Here is a 19,375-nt window from a genome sequence, read left to right on the forward strand (position 1 = left end):
TAAGAAATGTTAACATCAACTGGATAAATCCATCCCAGTCTGGGCATGTGAACACATGCTAAAATCCCAAAAGGGTTTAGGATGCATCCAGTTGAAATTCTTATGCCATCACCCTTCTTCCCTCACAGAATTTTACAGGGGTGCAGAGTCTTACATTCTACTCATGACTGTTCCGTGTTTTCCTGCCTCCTTTTCGTGTTTTTTCTTAGAGCAGAAAATCTGTTACAGAGAGAGGGCAAAGCTGCACAATGCCTCCCAGTCAGTAGTGTTAGGTGCCCTTCTTCTGGACGTGCCCCTGGGCAACTCCGTGGATCACCATGATGTCACTGCCTCCCATTCGGGGTTTTGTCAGGGTACAAGAAACTGTCGACTGTGTCCTAGCAGAAAGTTTTGCTGCCCTGTGATTCAGATATCACAGCTTGGCCTTGAGACAGTCTGCTAGTTGTCTGACCTTGTGTAAAATTAGAAGATCCTTGGAAAAGGACTTCAAAAAACATGCATCTGGATTTTCTCCCACCACCCCCATATGCTACATCTGTTTTTAAAACCAAGTAGACATTACTGTCTGGTTCTCTCCATAAAGTCCACAATTCCAATGTTAGTTTAACAAGTTCCAACTTTTAAAAGAGTCTACTCTAAGTAAAAAACCCTAACCTTGGATAAAACCCTTGATGTTGAATAGAACAGACTTCAGCTCATCACAGACATGTTCTTTACCTTGTCTAGGGATATAACTTTTTCTTAAATTCCATAGAAAGTGACATTGCAAGAAATACGGGTAATTCTTTAAATATTTTGGCCTGGCACACACCTTATTTTCATCAACGCTTATGCTATGGTTCCGCATGCTCAAAAGGAAAAGGGAATATATGGCTGTGAAGACAGTAATATGTGTGGGAGAAATGGGGAGTGTAATTCTGCATCACTCCTGGAACAATTGCTGAAAGCATTATGCTACTGAGTTGGGAATAGCCAGAATTTAGTGATAGGATAATTACTTGGTATGTAGTAAATCAGCCATTATTATCTGCTTCCAGTGTCTCTTGGGAGAGATTCAGAAATATTTCCCTACTGCTGTGTTTGTTATATTCATGCCTGGTGACCCCATTCTGGCTTTTCTAAGTGTCTAAGCATGTGATTCATCTTAATTTTTGCTGTAAAGTGTATCATTTCAATATGGCGATGGAGGGATGTCAACAGTGAATATTCAATTAATTCAGGGAGAAGATGCTTTTTTTTTCTTGAGTGTGCCTCAAATGCCTGCCTTTGGAGGAATCAAAGTTCAATCTCCATTTTGAGCTTCATGCTGAAGTGTTAGACAATTCTTAGGGCTTGTGTACCCCCAGGGTGCAAATAATTAACAGTACAGTCCTATATATTTTCACTCAGTTGCAAATCCTACTAGCTTCAATGGGCTTACTTCTAGGTAAGTAGACACAGGAGTGCCACCCAAGTTATTTGGGTATCTTGTATGATTAAGTCATAAATGTTAAAACAACAACAACAGCAAGAACAACAAGAACAGCAACAACAGGCTGGAAAAGACCTCCTGGGTAAAGAGAGGTCTCCTGAATTGCCTTTGTCTCCTCTGTGAGTACACAAGACAGTGAAGACAAATGGGAAAGTATTTATCATAGTTATAGAGAGAGAGGGATGAGATTAGTTCTTATCCATGGCACCAACTGAGATTTCATATTGTGTAAAGAAGGATTATTGCGTTTTGACAGCACTGAATCAACAAGCTCTGAGAAAATGCTCTTTGTGTCCCATACATAAATTGTTTAGGGATATCTTACCCTACCCCAAATTCCTGAATATCTCAAAGATTAGAGGCTCAGTAATTATGAATACATTATTATTTCCTGTAGAAATTCATTAAGTACCCAATCCTGTGCATCTTTATATGGAAATTCATTTAAGGACACATCATCATCATCATCATCGTCGTATTTATATTCTTACATTTTCTCCCTTCTGGAAAACTCAGGGTGGCTTACATAGCTCCATTTTGTCCTCATAACAACAACCATGTAAGGTATGTTAAGCTGGACATGAGTAACTGGCCCAGAGTCACCCGGTGAGCTTCATGGCTGAATAGAGACTTGAACCCAGAACTCCCAGGTCCCCAGTCAGGCCCTCTAACCACCACACCACACTGGCTCTCAAGCTGATTGAAGAATGCTGTGAGTTTTGAAACCTGAAGTGAGTATGTTCTGTTTAAAACAGTGGGTCTTACCTCTGACTCTGTGTGAAGGATTGTGTTACAAGTGCTTTCATGTGGTAGGAGCATCTTTTAATTTAAGACAAATGTCCCCTTTATGTAATGCTGTATATCTATAACTTGATTCTATCTAGTCTTATATTCTAAAAGCTGAGATGCTGAAACAGTGCACTATATGCTCACTATGATCTCATACATGAAGGCAGAAGCTGTAATTTTTCCTAGTGTCTGCATTTCCCATTAACTTCACCATGGAGATGCTGAAAGCAGTACAGTTGGCGCTTTATTAAAACCCCTCTTAGTTAAGCCTTTGTTCTAAGCCAGAATTCACTTTGCCCTGTCTGTGACATTGGTGAACTCCATAAAATGTGTCAGTAGGTCACAGACAGGCATCGCGTTTGCGTACGATGATCGCATATTTTGCCCCGGGAAAGGCCAAATAGGCACAGTGGCATCGGAATTCACTGTACAGGCTTTGTCTTTATGGAAAATGGCAAGCAGAAGAATTCCTGTTCAGATGATCCTTCTTTAAATAATGTGTCTGCCTTTTTATAAAAGGTAATTTGAAGGTAGCTAAATTCTGTGATGCTCCTGAGCAGCAAAAACAGAGAAAAGAGGCAACTTGCTAGAAATGATGTACTGCATGTACACTTAGCATGCAGAAGTAAAGTTCCTTCATCTGTTTACTGCAAAGTGCCACTTAGCCTTTGTTTTTTCAGTGCTTTTCTTAACTCGTTTTGTGGCTGCTGCCTTGGAAACAGCTTTCAGGAAAAATGGAGGTCCAGTCACTGTGTTAATAAATCCAGTGTTAGATTCTGTGCCAGTTCTGGATGAAGGCTAAGACGTGACAAAATGGCAAACTCCTGTTCTTAACTAACTTCAAAATTCTTAACCTAATCTTACAGGGGTGAGATTAACTCTGTATTGTAAGAATTGCCAGAATTGCTGGTTAGCAAAATGGATCAGAATTTACTTTATTCATGTAGGAATTCTGTGACAGACAGGCCTAGATAACCATGTGAGTGTGTCCTCTGTGGCAGCCAATGCAGGTAAGAAATCTTTCAGGGAATAAAGTAACATCATAAAAATGAAAAGCTGCAAAATCCAATTGTTTTAAGAGAAGCGGTGACTTCATTTTATGAATCAACATAATCATGGATTCTGTCTGCTATAAACTTGTACTTTCCTTGAAACTTTCCTAAATTAATATTAAACTAATTGCAACAGATTTTAGTACAGCTCTACAAATCTGCATATGTATTCTCTCAGTAATTTTTACAACAGTCCTTTAAAATAGCCCAGAACTATTATTCCCCATCACTACTTAAGGGTGTGAAAGCTGGACGGTGAAGAAAATTTATAGGAAACATACTGAAGTGTTTGAGGCATGGTGCTGGAGGAGAGCTTTGCAAATATCCTGGACTGATAGAAAGACAAACAAGTGGTTGTAAATCAAATGAAGCCAGAGCTTTCCCCAGAAACAAAAATGTCAAAACTGAGGCTGTCATTCTTCATGTCATCATGAGAAGGCAAGACTCACTGGAGAAGAGAATCGTGCTAGGGAAAATTGAAGGCAGAAGAGGAAGACCAAATCTGAGATGGTTCCATTCCATAAAGGAAGTCACAGCCTTGAGTTTATGGGAGCTGATTAGGGCTGTCAAGAGCAGAAGAGTTTTGAGGACCTTCATTCATGGGAGGGGAAGTGTCACCATAAGTCAGAGATAACTTGATAGCACACAATTATCTGCATATAGCAGGTTACAGAGACATGCTGAAAGGAAGAGGTGGTGGTTTGGTTAAGGCTTCATCAGGGAAGCTGCTCTTTTTTAGGGTTGGAATCCCTTGACTCATTACTCAAACTACAATCTAGCCTTGATCTGTTATTGACAGTTGACATTCTTGGGTCCCATAGTATGAATTGTTTCTGTGCAAATACAAGGGATGACCCCAAAGGATCAGGATTATCAGATGGAAAAAGTCCACATAGCAGGTTTTACCAGTGGTCACAACCACATGCTTCTCCCATAGCCCGCTTGCAATTTTGGACTCTTCTTGGGAGCATGGTTATGTGAACTGTCTTAATGAATGCCTGCACTTCAAATTTTTCACTACACCATTGAAGACAGAGCCTTACCTCACTTGCAATACAGTTTGAAGAAGGGGAAAAACACCTGCTTCTGCCCTTGTCTAAGCTTCAGAGCAAAGAGAGCCTCTTGGAGATTGCTGGGAGGCCTGTGCGGGCCATGGGTGGTTGTGTCTGCTGATCTCATGAGGAGCGTTGTGGGCACCTATTTGTATATTTTAAGGGAGTCTTGAAGCACAGCTAGCTTGAGTGCCAGGTACCACATCAAGTACAGTTAAGGATGTTCAGCAGCTTCCGCAGGATATGTTGCCATGCTAGGATCTTCAGCATGTCCTTTTGCAGCAGAATATATAACTGTTTCATCTTTGTGGGCAAGCTACAGTTGCACTGGCTGAACATTTCCATGGCATTAAACAACTCAGGGACTTCTCATCTCTGCATTGTGCGCTGCAATGTGTAAGCCTAGAATTGTAGTTTGTGAGGAAAAGAACAACCTGGATTTATAACCCATGTGGCTCCAAGGCTCCTGATTCGGTTGCACAAGCAGGACCAACTATGTGTGCAACAGAAGTGTATCATTTCACACAGAAACCTTCAAAATCAGCAGAAGCACTTGTTTTCAGATAAGCCAAGACAGCTGTGTCATGCAAGCTCTGCTGACCTGCCCCATTCTGGAAGTAAATGTTTTTGCTCATTTCTGGTTCCTAATTTTCTAAACCTCTGTTGCACAAGCAGTGGATCTGGCTGGTGGCTGGGCAGTGCTTTGGAGCCGGCATGCTTCCATACGCCTGTTTGTTTATTCACAAAAACCCGTGCTTTGTCTATACTGTGTGTGACTGAATCATCCAAACTGTGTGTGTGAGCCACCACTGTCCTAGGTGACTCTCAGCATTTGTCCAGCTCCTTTCAGTACCTCCTCACCTACCCACTCCCCCAAATTGTAGACTCCAACCAGACTCAATTTATTGAGACTCAGTTTATAAATTGTAGACTCTATTTATTTATGAATAAATTAGTTGGTAATATGGATGTTCATCTAATCTACTGTTCTGAGAAAGGGTGGGGGGGCTATTCAGCATTTCTTTCCTGCGACATTTGAGGAGCAGCAGACGGAGGCTGAGGTTTGGTCAATGCTCTTTAATATAAAAAGCAAGCCAATGTTGACTCCCCAGAAACATTCCAAGTTGATTAAAGCAAGCTTTCTTTTTCAAACATTTGGCTGGCCTGTAAGCATTTATAACACTTGGCCCTGAAGTAATATTTTAGTCATGAAGGCACTGTGAAACAGATGACTTCAATCAGTAGAGTTGTAATGCCTTTCAAATGCAGGCTGCCTCGAAAGAAGACTGCCCATGTTTGAAATGCCAGATGTTTTTTAGAGTTTTTAGCGACTGACATACACAAACTTCTTCTGGCAACAGTTCAAATGACCTGTGTCTCTTACATTCTTCCATAATTCCATTTATGGAGAAATTGATTCCATCCGCTCTTAAAAACCTATGCAAGCCAATTTGTTAGTTTCCAGCATATTAGAAGGCTAGTTTTGGAGTTCAGACAAACTTCTACACAGATCCTATATAAAGTGGTATTTTAATTGCACCACATGTTTTCAGGCAAGTGACAATAATTGTTGTATGAATATAACTTTGCTTGTAGTGTATTCATCTTGAGACTTTTCCAGCGGCATCAGAGGTGCAGTGTTTAGATTAGTTGTCAAGAAGTAATCCATTGACCGACTTCAGCGGGACTGAATTACAACACACCAGCTTGCTGTCCAGCAAAAAAATTGTCCATTGCTTTTCTACCTGATCAATCTCCTCCTCAAAGCCCTCTTTGCATGGTCTCTTTAATTTATGATATTGGCCAGGTTCTCATGGTAAGGGTCTTGGTGCTTTTTTCCCTTCCTCTGCCAGTTGCATGCCATGCCACATGATTTGCCTAATTACTCTCGTGGTTTGCTGTGTCACCTGAATCCAGTGAGGTGCACAGGGGTGGTTTCCAGACTGCTGCAGAGCCCATGGCTTGTTGTAGGGCTGTGAGATGGCTTAGAAACCACCCTGCACTGCACATCCCACTGGGTTTGGACAGCAGGGCAAGCCATATATGGTGAGACTAATTAGGCCAATTGCACAGTGGGCAACTCTCATGGGTGGCATTGGAAGTAAAGCCATCCTGGCTGCTTTTTCTAAGTGATTGTGCAAATCCAGCCAGAATGTGACTGTGATGATACCACCACCACCACCACCCATTCTCAAACAAGAAAGCCAAGAAGGTTACATAATCTACTCTTACCTTTCTATTTTTTCCACACAACCCTTTCAAGTAAATTAGGCTGAGAGTCAGCAACTGGCCCAAGGTCATTCAGTGAATTTCATGGTCAAGTGAAGGCTATAACCTGGATCTCCAAGTCCCAGTACTTTGTCATTGTTGTTCGTTGTGTCATCCTGAGCATGAGCTATGTGTGAAATGATTAAGTAAGGTAGACTAATGTATGACTGAACCAATGAAAACAGTAAATTGTGCTACTGGTATGCCACTTTTTCACAGATGTGGCGAAAGAAGCTCATAACACAAGAATGTATTTCATCTGTAGAGTACACAATCAAGAATCAGTTTATTTTAAAATATAAGCAACCCAAACAGTTTATTTCAATTATACTAACATTAAATCCATTGCAAAATCAACAACTTTGACAATTTAAATACAATTTCGGATCCAGAGCTGCACAGAGCAGAGCTTAGTGAACCAGACTGAGTCATGCACAGAAGTGATGCTCATTGATGGCTCCTCCTGCAACTCCCATGCCCCGGAGAATCTGCCCCAGAGGATTAGGACCCCACCCCCAGAACAACAGAGATGAAGATGGGGCTGAGGGCAGGGTTGACAAAAATAGCTGCTCCACTGCTTTCCTTCAGCTGGAGCCTCCATGAGTCCTGGTTCCCACTCTTTGCAGAGGGGCTCGACCCAATGCAGCAACATCTGATATTCATCGTTAAAATAAGTAAACCGGAGTCAGATACGAGAAAATCTTTCCAGCACAGTTGGGCATTACTACATAATATAAGCAGCAGCTAGTTCCTTAAAAGTAGCAAGTACAATTGCTCGTCTTCAATTTTATCTTCTGGATGCCACAGAAACCTGAACTCCCATTGCCCGTGCTGCAGACTGCTCAAAGCAACCTAATTTTCTTCTGAAAATGTGTAGAAATTGAATATACAAGAGTAAGGAGAATCAGCAGTTGGAAAAGATCAAATGCAAGATGCTTTTAAAGACCCTTTGGCAATTCTGAAATCCTTTGGAAGATTTATTGCCTCTCTGAGGCACCACAGTATGAACTTTACAGTGCTGTATGGATTCGGCTTTGCTTTGACTTCTAGGTCCATGCCTCTGGTCATTTGAAAATAATAAAATGCTAGTCTAAACTTTTGCAGGCTAGCCAGTACTGGATAGCCTCTCTTGGGCACTGTGACACAAAATGTGATAGAAAGTGTTCCGTTTTATACATGGGCATACATGTAGTATAAAACATGCATTACATATAATCTGGGTTCTTTTTTAATATGATCATCATATTTGGTGATTTTTGCTCTTTTATGAGACGCTCAATAAATAATTCCCAACTGGCATTTAAAGCAATCATGCCTCTCTCTCTGTTTATATTCCCCAAGCCAAGCGATATTGTCCAAAAGGCTCAGGATGTTTAAAAAGAAAACTATAAAATTATAATGTGTCAACACAATGGTCCCTAGTCTGAAATGCTGTCTTCAGAAATTGCTACCTTCACATGCAAACCAACCTGAAAATATCTTGCTGTCATGAGAACTAGCAAAACATACTAAACTTGAGTTACTTGGTATTTCTAATACTTCATCTTTTCCTAATTTGTCCTTGCAACTACAGAGCTAAAATTTAGTGGGTATTCTGTACTCTGTGGTTTTACAGACCTTAGGGTTACATTGCTGTTACATTTGTCCTTTTCTCAGGGTTTCGCCTCTCAGACTTTTATGAAGAAAAGCTCCCTGTTTTTAATTGCCATTGGTAATACTCAGTAGGAGGGAATAAGGGCCATTGGCCACTGAACACTGCGGGGCTTCTGAGAAACCCCACCTTTGACTCCTTAGCTCCTTTTAGGATTACATTTCCTTTTAGTAGCACAAGGAACTGGTTTGGTTTCATGTAAGCAGAAAGTCTGTGGGATGCCCAGCTGGAACTGTCCTAGGTGAGGCTGTCCTGTCTGTCATGCACTGAAAACACCCCTAGGGTGCCCCCTTGTCCAAAACCCCCAAAAGAGGGAATGCACCACCAGGAAAGAGACCATAAGATGACACGGATTTGAATAGCATTTGCGTGGGCTGATTTATAGGCGTAGTTGCAAGTCTGGACATTATTACTATGATTTAGATCTCATAGCAAGAAAAACTGCCAGGAGGTAACCTGTCTAGCTACCAGTGGGCAACTTCTGGGACCCTGTTCTCTTTTTTTAGGGTCAAAGGATGCCTTTAGATAAAAGATTGTCCTCTGGGAGCCCTTCCAAGAGTGGACTGTGTAGTGAGACAAATGCCTATCCTGGGCCTCCATTTTATCCATAGGGAAGGTTCCATACCTTTTTGTGTATGTATCCATTGTTCCTGCTAAAAGATCGGGGCTGCTATTTATTTTGTCCAATTTACATGAAAAGGCCATCGTTCAGGCACACGTGACTGTGGGAATATCCTCTTCCATTGGCCCCAGGTAGTATCTGCAGCTTTGCCTCCTAGAAGCTGTTTGGACAAGCCGTTTCCCTTTCAGGTTCAAGCGCCAAGCTTTAAAAAATGAAAACAAACCGATGAGTCTGCTCTTGAAAGAACAGTGGCTATTTGCAGTTCTAGCTATTTTCTTCAGACTTAGATGAATATATGTATGAATATCACATTCCTGGAGTCTGCCAGATTATCAAAGACATGGCACTACTGAACAGATTTGTTTTGCTTTTGTACGGTCTGTCTTGAATCCCTTTTCTTTTTCTTGGCTCTAAATAATATCCCCAGAACCTGAGTTAGTACTAAATTTGGAGTCTCTGCTTTGGTTGATGACATAACTGTTCAAACTTTTCCCTCATGTTGCTTGCTATTCAGGCTGTGCAACAAGGTTTGAAGAGAAAGGGATGAAGTAAACTTGAGTCTTTATCCAACGAGGACTAGTTTCTTGCCTGCAATTTAGAATTTCTATTTCAGTCTAAACCTACAGTTTAGAATTTCTCCTATCCAGAACAAGGTAGAGGCTGTCTCAACTGAGTAGCAAGTGAGGTTTGATTCTTGAGCCAACTGCACCTCAATTTCCTTTGATTTAACCTCATTGTTCATAGCCTATCTGGCCAATTTCTGCAGTTAGAATCTTGCTGAAATAACAAGTCATTCTTGAAAAAACGGCAAGTTGCCTCCTTAAGAAAATGATTGGCTGCCAGCCTTCAAAGGAGACTCTATCTGCATGTACTGAGGTCTTCATGGCATCTAAATTGCATCTTTGGATTGCAGCTCCTGCCTTTCCTGTTACCTCTGCTGCTAGCGGTGCTATTTTGGTCCAAAATGCAGCACATCCCTCTAATGACCGCATGTGCTGTCTTTGCCGTGTGGAAACTTCAGTTGTCATCAAGGTCTGGCTACAGGGGACTGCCCCACACATGCTACTCTGTCATGCTGCAGGGTGTGTGTGTGTTTGCGCATGTGCATGTGCACAACAGACACTTATCATATGTTATGGTGCAGCATGTCTCTCACGGACAAATCCAAACATCAGTGCTGGTATTACAGCCTCCCTAATACAGAACTTGTTAAAGGGCTACATAAAATTTAGCCCTTTCTTTAAAAAAGGCAGAGTTAGGGAAAAGGTGTACCACTTGCATAGAGAAACTTAGCATCGTTTATTTTGGTACTGTGATTAAAGTGAAGGGGATTTTTATTTTAATTTGGAAGTTACCAAGCAGCTAAGAAAATAGAAACGACTTTGGAAATAATTATTCTATAATGTTTCTGTATCCTGTTTCTCTCTAGATGGGCTTAGGACACGAAGAAGGATTTGGAGCCCCGTGCCTGAAATGCAAAGATAAATGTGAAGGATTTGAGCTACATTTTTGGAGGTAAGAGGCGATATTTTGCTATGTAATGGAGCACTTGTACTGCAGATAAATGGTGGGCATTTTAAACACTGAGTATATCATACAGACATGGACTTAAACCATGACAAACAAAATAGGCACAGAATAGGAAAACTAATGTCATGCATACCAGTCTGAAATCTGTAAGCCTGAAAGTGAAAGATCAGCACTGGAAGATGTGACTCTTCCAGACATTGATCTTCATTAGGAAAATCAAATGTTTTTGTTGCCAAGGCCAGGGGGTCCCCATTGTGGTGTCTGAGAGCACCTGCATTTTCTTAGTTTGTGTATGCCCGGCCTCTCTTCCTGCAAGCAGTTGACATCATCATTGTACTCCTCAGTATTTTATCCTCACAACAACCCTGTGGGGTAGGTTAGTCTAAGAGTCAGTAACTGGTGCAGAGTCATCCAGTGCACTTCTCGGCCTGAGTGGGCACTAGAACCTAGCTCACCTGAGTCCTGGCCCAAATAAGTATCGGTTTGAAGGTGGTGTCTATATGCCATCTGTTCATATATCAGAAGCTCAGTAAGATCTTCAATCCATTATCATACAAGAAGTGTGAGTGCTTATCTTCCCGGAGCAGGAATCTATTTCCCCTTCTGTTTGTTGATTTCCATGAAGCTGATAAATAGAAGCATTCATGCATCAGTGAATATTTAAGACTGTTCCAATGTAGAATATATTGATTTGTCCATGCAGTAATCTCTTCCTCTCAGCTACAGGGCATTGCCAAAATATGGGTTTAAAAGGAGCATTAGCTCTATCATACCACCAGTAATTAGTTGAATTACACAATGAATTGCTAAAAAGCATTACAGTGGCTAATGGGGGGAAAAAGTGTTTTGGTTTTTGGTCTTTTTGTTTTTGTTTGTTTTTGGCTGAATAAGATGTAGCTTGAAATCTGCAGATGCAACAGGTAGATGCCAAAGTGTCGGTACACTAATTGGGCATTTTGCAATGGCGCCCACTACCGCTGCTCAAATTCCCCAATGTGCCACATTGAGTATGCTTTACTAAGATGAAGCAGGTTATAAATAAAACGAGAAATGGGTTCTGACAACCTAAAGTTACATATACTTACCCCAGTGCATTCCACTGGGCTTGCTCATAGATGAAGGGTGCATGAGATTTCAGTCTTGGCTGTGTGTAAAGGATGAAAAGCTATGAAGTGAAACTATAAAGCTCAACAACAGCCAAATACATTGCTAACCTATATTTTCCAACTACTACATTTTATTTCTCAAGCTTTCTTGTCTAAAATTAGAGAAATCTTCTGTTTCTGCCTGATAATACTGAGATCTAATACTGACTCCATTTGGCCAGAATGGCTGAACCTTTCCAGGGCTGAGCTTCAGCTGCACGGTCTGCAGTCTCCCTCACTCTGCCTCTCCGTCCTCACATCACATGCATCGATTCCCTCCCTCAATTCCTGGTTTGGGCAAATCATAATTGTCTGTTACATTCGAATCAGGCAACTTATGGCTCACCAAAGCACAGCTCGTCTCTGAACCAGAATGTTTTCTAGTAGAAGCACTTACAAAAACTTGCAGACAGCAAGCACCATTGTCTTTATTTTATGTATGTGTTTAATTTATATGACCACCTTCCTAAAAGTATGGAAACTAAGGCAGCTTACCATCATAAATCTTGATTAAAACAATCTTAAACAATACTTTAAAATACAATAAAAGCTCGGCAACAGCTGAATAAAAGGAGTGCCCAACCCAACAGAACTGCTTGCCAGCAGATGGACACCACAGAAGGAGCAAACCTAGCTTTCCTTGGCAGGGAATCCCGCAGCCTCAGTGGGAGCAGCCACTGAGAAGACCCTTTCTTACATCACCACCAAACATGCCTTAGAAGGTGGTAGTATCAAAAGAGGGACCTCTCCTGAAGATCATAAGACCTGGACTGACTCGTATGAGAGGTTGTATATGGCTCTATAGGTCATAACCAACACTTTGAATTGTACATGGAAACAGACTGATAGCAAGCAAAGCTGTTGCGACAAGGGAGTAATGTGCTCTCCGTAAATTGGTTCCGGTCAACAGCTTGAGAGGCCTTCCTCCTTTTTTCTCATGCTCTGCTCTGCTAAGATAATTAATGCAGTGACATACACACACAATCTGAAAACAAATATGCTTTTTCTTTTAGAGTTTTCATTTTTTTTACTTATGCAAACTTTATTGTTAATTAACTGATTGATAAAGGCTTAGCTTTCTTTAATCAGGTGAAAGCTCTACTTTCAATACTATATTTTATGAATGGAACAAGAGGACAGTGTGTAACCAGCCTGGTACAGTCTCAGATCATGGGATTGCATGTGCAGCTGCTCACGTGACCTGCAGCCCTGCAGGGGGGCATCTCACCTGTCCCCTGCTCTTCATTCAGGTATAGCATCGGGAAGTCTCAGAAGCTTCAGGCCACAGAGGCACCCAGTATGGCTGGGTTAGACTATTCCCTTCTGCCTATCAGATGTGGAGTGGGCATCTTTTTTTAAATGCTCGTTTGTCTATAGTTCAGGTTTCAAAGCTCATATAATACTGCAGTTTGACTGCACTGAACACTTGAAAATCAAAAGTGCCAGGGAAGGAAACAGACACTAAACAATTTTATCATTCTAGCAGTTCCAAGCTGGTTATATAAAAAATAGGAAAAAATAGAAAATGACCAAAAACAGTCCTTTCTCCTCATCTTTCCCTTTTCCCATAAAATTTTAACCAAATCTGTTCAATCTGTTTACTTATTACCAGGTCATGATAACTGACAGATACACAATGCTAGTTTTGGCTTATTTAACACTTGGTTGTTGAATTCCTGGTTGTTGTGATGTGCAAACGATGACCAGCTGTTCTCATAAACTATGGTGCAGTAGTAAGATTAGTCCTATGTAGAGTAGCCCCATTGAAATGAATGGGGCTTAAGTTGTGACTAACTTAAGTCTTATTGTCTTCAGTGGGTCAACTTAACATTGGACAAACACTGGATACTATCCCATGGTTTGTTAACTACGGTCAATCCAAGAAGAGAACCCATGGTTTATTTGTTCGGTTGTAAACTCTGAGTTGTTTTTAGACAATGGGCTGTTGTTACATGTGAGCCCAGTACTATTGGTTGTTTCACCAGGCTACAGAGGTTGCAGGCAAGTAAAATGCCAAAACAAAACACAGAAGCACTCTATTTGACCGTGGTACAGAAACGCAAAGACATCTGTTATACAAGGAGTGAGTGGGCCAAAGAAGAGGGAAACACCCCAGCCATTGAGAAAACAAATTGTGGGTTGCCTAGTCATCTGCTAGACAGACCCTGGGTAGCACAAGAATAAAGAAAACATGGGTTGATGTTACGTGCAGATCAGGCCCATATATTATTAATTCTAAACATTTACTTCTTATCAACAGAAATGGGTAACAATCATTGCAATTTGTTGGGCCTTTCAAAATTGTTTAAATAACTCATTCTTGCCTGAACTTCATATCTTCCACCCTAAGTCTTGCAATCAAGTTCATTTATTTGAAATTGCTGAGTCCCATAGCTTAAAAGATTTGCTAATTTTTGGAATTCAGTTAGGTTTCCACAGTTAATCAGATGCTGTGCTAGCAACTGCGTAGATGTGGGAAAAGGTTTCTTTGCCCTTGTCTTTTAAACACTGAGTTTGTTTGCATGACCCAACAACCCATCATGGGTAATGAGGCATGGTAGGTTGTCATGTCATCCAGCTGCTTTCCACGGGTTGGCATATTTTGGGGCAGCAAGTCACCCTGACAACTTGTACAAGTGGTTGTTCCATCCATGATGGGTTCACACGTATTCCAAACCCAGGAGAGCAATTTTATTGGAAGTATTGACTTACAATACAGCAAAGCCACCTGTTAACTCTTTGTGATCTCACCCATGTCACTTCCTATAACAACCCCTCTACCAGTGCCCAAGTGGCACACTAGATTAACCATCACTGGTTTACCACCCTTTTAAATTTGTTTTTCAGATCCAGAAAGTTCTGGAACTGTCTTTTTCTCCCAATCAGTCTTCTGCAAGTGTACAAGAGTGCATTTACATTTATCTGTCTGATACAGGAAATCTTGTCTGGTCAGCTTAGTTGTCTGTTGCAGCTGTCAAAGGGAGCAACAAGGTGCCATAGGAAACAGCTGGACTAGATTGTGCACAGTTGCTAGGGCCTAGTTGGCTAGCTGTCAATTGAAAAGGAGGAAATGCTGCAAAAACAAGGGCACCCAAAGGGTTGTAAGAGAAGATTTCTCACTTTGCAATGTAAGCTCCTTTCTATTTTCACAGCTCCTGTTCGGAGCACTTGTTGCTGTTGGTTGTTCTGTTAACATCCCACATTGTATAGCTTACTTGCAGGGTAGCTTAGTGTGGTTTGTAAACTTACCAACTGAGAGGAAAATCTTCAATCGAGAGGTAACTTAACCTTTAAGCTGCTATTGATTGATGCTTGTGCTTGTCTTTAGTAACTCATTACCTGCTTGCATTGCCGGTAACAATTCTACTCTCGCACTGTTAAAGTTCCAGCAAATATCTGGATAGAACGTAGTTTTTGTTTTGCTTTTTTCCCTCTCAGTATTATCTCACCTCTGGGAAAGCTCAGCAGAATCTGAGTAACTTTCCTGTTTCAAAGTGGAACTGTTAATCTATTAAGATGAGTTTTATTAATTTTAAGAAAAGGTCTGTTACTAACTAAGCTTGAAAATGGCTTTTCTGGAACTGTGGGATGACAGAATGTGGAATTCTTCTCCCTACTTTATGTACGGGGCTCAGTGGGTATATGTGCATGCAACTTTCTGCGAAATTATCTAAGGAAGAATTATACTGGCTTTTGCTTAAGAGCCTACAGTATAATTACATTCTTTTCCACTAGATGGGAGTGTAACATCTGTGACAGTATCAAGCCAACTGCAAGTAAAGATGTATAACATTAAGCCATTGGGAAAAATTCTTGGCATGACAACTGAGGAATTTGTGTTACTGCTACATGAAAACTACAAAACAATGGTCTCTTTTTTGCAAATGACCTTGACATGTCCAGTGCCAGGTCAGGATCAAATTCTGATGTGTTGCATATATTGTGGCTGAGAGGGCATAATTTTGAATCTCCACCTCCTCCAGTATTAAAGGCAGAACTTTCAGTTTGCTGGGAATTTCTTTCAATCGCTATTTTGATCCATGAATTTACTTAGTTTGTGCTGTTAACAGTTTGTCCTGGAAGGCCTTTAGTTTGGTCTTCCCAAGCCCAAAGGCTTCAAATGTATGGCTAATAAGTCCTAATATACAAAATAAGTCCTTTGCAAGTAACATAACCTATGAATAAGCAGAGCACCAACACAAATGCTATCCTATTTCTCCCATGGAGGCACCAAGACTACCTTCAGGGTCACATGCAGCTAGTGCTCTGAATGGGAACTGAGACTTTGGCTGGGTTCAATTGACATGACAACCCCACATGGGTGACAAGCCATGGCGGGGGACCGTGTTGTGTGAACCCAGACCACTTCCCACAGGACGGCTTGTTTTAGAGCATCTAGTCCCTCTGAGAACACATGGCTTCTTGTAGGAATTGGTGTACCCACAATGGGCTCTTACATTGTCCAAACCCGGGCAGCTGCCCCAAGGGTGGTGAAAGTGGGGCGGGATGTATGCCTGAGAAGCTAGGGTCTCAGGTATGGGTGGAAGAGTTGGGAGCACTAGGATCTACTGGGCGAGGGAATGTAAGCAAGGCTTTCCATACCTCAACAAGTCTATTTTTCCCCTAAAAGTTAGCATTTTTTTCTAACAAAGAATGAAATTTGTGCACATTTGGAGCACATTCTTTGAAATGAAAAGGTAGCCAACCCATGTTCTGCTTGGGTACCCTGAAGCACTGCCACTGGGCTTCAGATATCACTTCATACTCTCCGGGGAGCAGGGGAATGGGAAAAGGAAAAAAAGGCACGGGAAAAGAAAAAGGACTTGGGATCTCATTGGGGAGAGGGGGAGAGGAGATGAGTCAGCCCTGCTGCAAAATCTCTTGGGAACTGTCATGGGAAAATTGAGGAGGAAGCAGGGATGACCCTCAGCGAGCCCCAGCGTGTGTCAGGCAGACTGAGTTGTTCAGACAACTACCAACCTTTCATGGCTTATTGGCAGGATGTGTTAGCACGCTGTGCTCACTGCCCTGTTGAGTTATTTCTTAAAATGCTTTTTTATTGTTTGCTTTGGTAAAATAACAGCTGTAGACTCCCTCTCTATAAGATCAAAACCTCCTGGATATGCATAAAGCCTAATTCAAATATTGCCTAAATGTAAGTTAGGAATTTAATAAACGTGAGGTTAGAAGGTGCTTCATTTATGTTTCTTGTGATTTAGGGTCACACCACCAGTATCTTTCTTGCTCACTCCCTCCCTCCCAAGTTTGAACTTGCTGTAATACAATGAAGAGTTTTATTTCATTTCCTTTGCATTGGAAGTGTGCACGGCACTTGTACAGCTCATGATGTCATTCCGTACCTCCTCCTCGCTACTCCGTAGCCAGCAAAGGGAGTAGGAACTGTGTTCAGATGCACAAAGCCAACATCCGGTCTAAAAGGGACCATTCTGCTCTGCAAGGCTCCGCAAAAGCATCACCAGCTTGCCAGCGGTGACCTGGCAAGTGCATTTGTTAGCCTGGCAAATACACCTTCAAGGTGTATACCTGTCCTGAACCTGTAGAAGGATGGGAACTTCAGACAGGTGGAGAGAGGTTGACGCCAATGAGAGTTCTCTCCACTTTCTGAAGGTGATATCTCACAACAGGCGTGAGCTGTTACTCCACTTTGCAGCTGAGAGCCACTGATAGGGCTGCATTTGCATTTTTAAAATTATGCACATTAAATGCATATGCACATCTAATGTCATAATGTCCCATATGTGTTCACCTGGCTTTTGACATCTACGTGGAGGGAGGGGCTCCTGTGGGGGCCATCCTTTAAGGAGGTGAGAAGGGTGGCTGCTAGGAGGAGGGGCTTTTCTGCAGCTGCTCCCCATATTTGGAATGCTCTCCCCAAGGAGATTCGCCTGGCGCATTCCTTGCTTTCTTTTCGGCACCAGGCAAAGACCTTCCTTTTCAAAAAATATTTTCACAGCTAATGCCATATAACCTTTCTTTTGTATTTCTGCTTGTATTTTATTATTTTATTTTTAATGTGGTGTTATTGTTTTTATTGTGTCTTTATCTTGTAATTGTGAGCCACCCAGAGGTGTTGTGGCACAATTGGACGGCATGCAAATAAATAAAGCCTAGTGTGTTCCTAAGTCACTGGGGAACTGGATGATAGCTTTTTTGCAAGCTTACCCATGGGGTAACATAATTTGGCTTAGGAGAGAACAACCAAATGCAGCCATTTTGGTGTGGCCCTCTAGGATGCCAGACTTCAAACTGCTGTCAGTTCCAGACAGAATGGGCAGTGGCTAAGGATGATTTTATTCATTTATTTATTATCACATTTGTAGGCCACCCCATAGCCAGAGGCTCTCTGGACGACTCACAGCACAATATATAAATAAAAATAATAGCAATAACAAAACAAAAAAATAACAACCCCCTTACTGCCAGTTTCTTCCTGCCCAGTTGAGAAAACCAGGTCTACCGTGTGACCTTTTATATGGGCCAGTGACATGTTTAGGTGGTCCCATGTTTGTCACGGCAGCCATGAAGTCCTGAACCGCCCCAGACAAGGCCACCTCGACATGAATATTGAGGTCCCCCAAGACCACCATCCTGGGAGTCCTCAAAACCAGGTCCAAAACAATCTCCATCAGCTCGGGCAGGGAGTCTGCTGGGTAGTAGTGGGGTGGATGTTGGGGGTTGTAGTCCAGCACCATCTAAAGGACCACACGATCCCAGTTCGAATTTGCACGACGGGGTGAGTTCCCATTGCTCCGTCCCAGCTCCTGCCAACCTTGCAGTTCGAAAGCATGCAAATGCAAGTAGATAAAAAGATACCACTTTGGTGGGCAGGAAACAGCGTTCCGTGCACTTCGGTGTTTAGTCATGCCGGCCACATGGCCACGGAGACTGTCTGCGGACAAACGCTGGCTCCCTCGGCTAGGAAACGGAGATGAGCACTGCCCCCCAGAGTCAGGCATGACTGGACTTAACAGCAAGGGGAAACCTTTTCCTTTACCGTTAATGCAATTTCACTGAGGTCTGTGGCAGAAGTAATCCTGTTATCTTCCAGGAATGTTTTTATGTGATTTCTTCATTGACTGGGCACATCCCATGCAGGCATTGATGGCCCATAGAGGAACACAACGCCGCTGGAGCTCCTTTTTCACATGAGCTGCCCATGTTGCAATGAGGCAGCAGTCACGCATCCCATCACTAGTAATGTGAGAATAGTGTGGTGTGGTATGCCCAACAACCACACCCTATAAACCCATAGCAACCCCGAAGCAAATTACTGCCTATCCACAAAACTCACTTGGTGGACTGGAGCCAGTCACAGACACAGAGTGGTTGTGAGAATAATATGGGTGGAGAGTTAGTAATGCATACCACCTAGAGCAAACTGGAGGAATACAATTTGTACCTCTGAGAAATTTGCTAGTGAGGAGGGAGCAGGAAGAAGTATTTCTAAATGAGCTGCTTGCTTATGTAAATCAGAGGATGTTAAACCACAGGCTCATGGGCCAGATTTGGTTCTCTGGTGTTCCCCGTAAGTCAGTGCCCCCTTTCCCCCAGCAGCTGGTTATTTAGTGGCTTCTGGGCTTTTGTGATGTTTTCCTCCCATTCTAAAATGTTGGAATATCTCTCCTAGAGCATAGCCACTAGCAGTAAAAGCCTCAAGCTAATACATGCAGGTATTTTCAATAGTACTGGATCGCAGCCCCCAGGAACTTCTCTGACATTGAATGTGGCTGCCAAACAGAAAGGAATTCTGTTTTCTGGAGCTCAGACCAGCACA

General features: G+C 42.1%; 1 protein-coding gene across 2 annotated transcripts in view; it reads left to right on the forward strand.

Moving 5' to 3' along the window:
- Positions 1–19,375, forward strand: part of TES (testin LIM domain protein) — a 36,051-nt gene that overhangs the window by 4,268 nt on the left and 12,408 nt on the right. For both annotated transcript variants that reach the window (XM_044423075.1, XM_044423076.1), the window contains one exon: positions 10,335–10,420. In XM_044423075.1, the coding sequence (XP_044279010.1) occupies positions 10,335–10,420 (86 nt within the window). The remainder of the gene's footprint in view (positions 1–10,334; positions 10,421–19,375) is intronic.

Source organism: Varanus komodoensis, unplaced genomic scaffold, assembly GCF_004798865.1.
Source record: "Varanus komodoensis strain SLA01 unplaced genomic scaffold, ASM479886v1 scaffold13_1, whole genome shotgun sequence".
Lineage (NCBI taxonomy): Eukaryota > Metazoa > Chordata > Lepidosauria > Squamata > Varanidae > Varanus > Varanus komodoensis.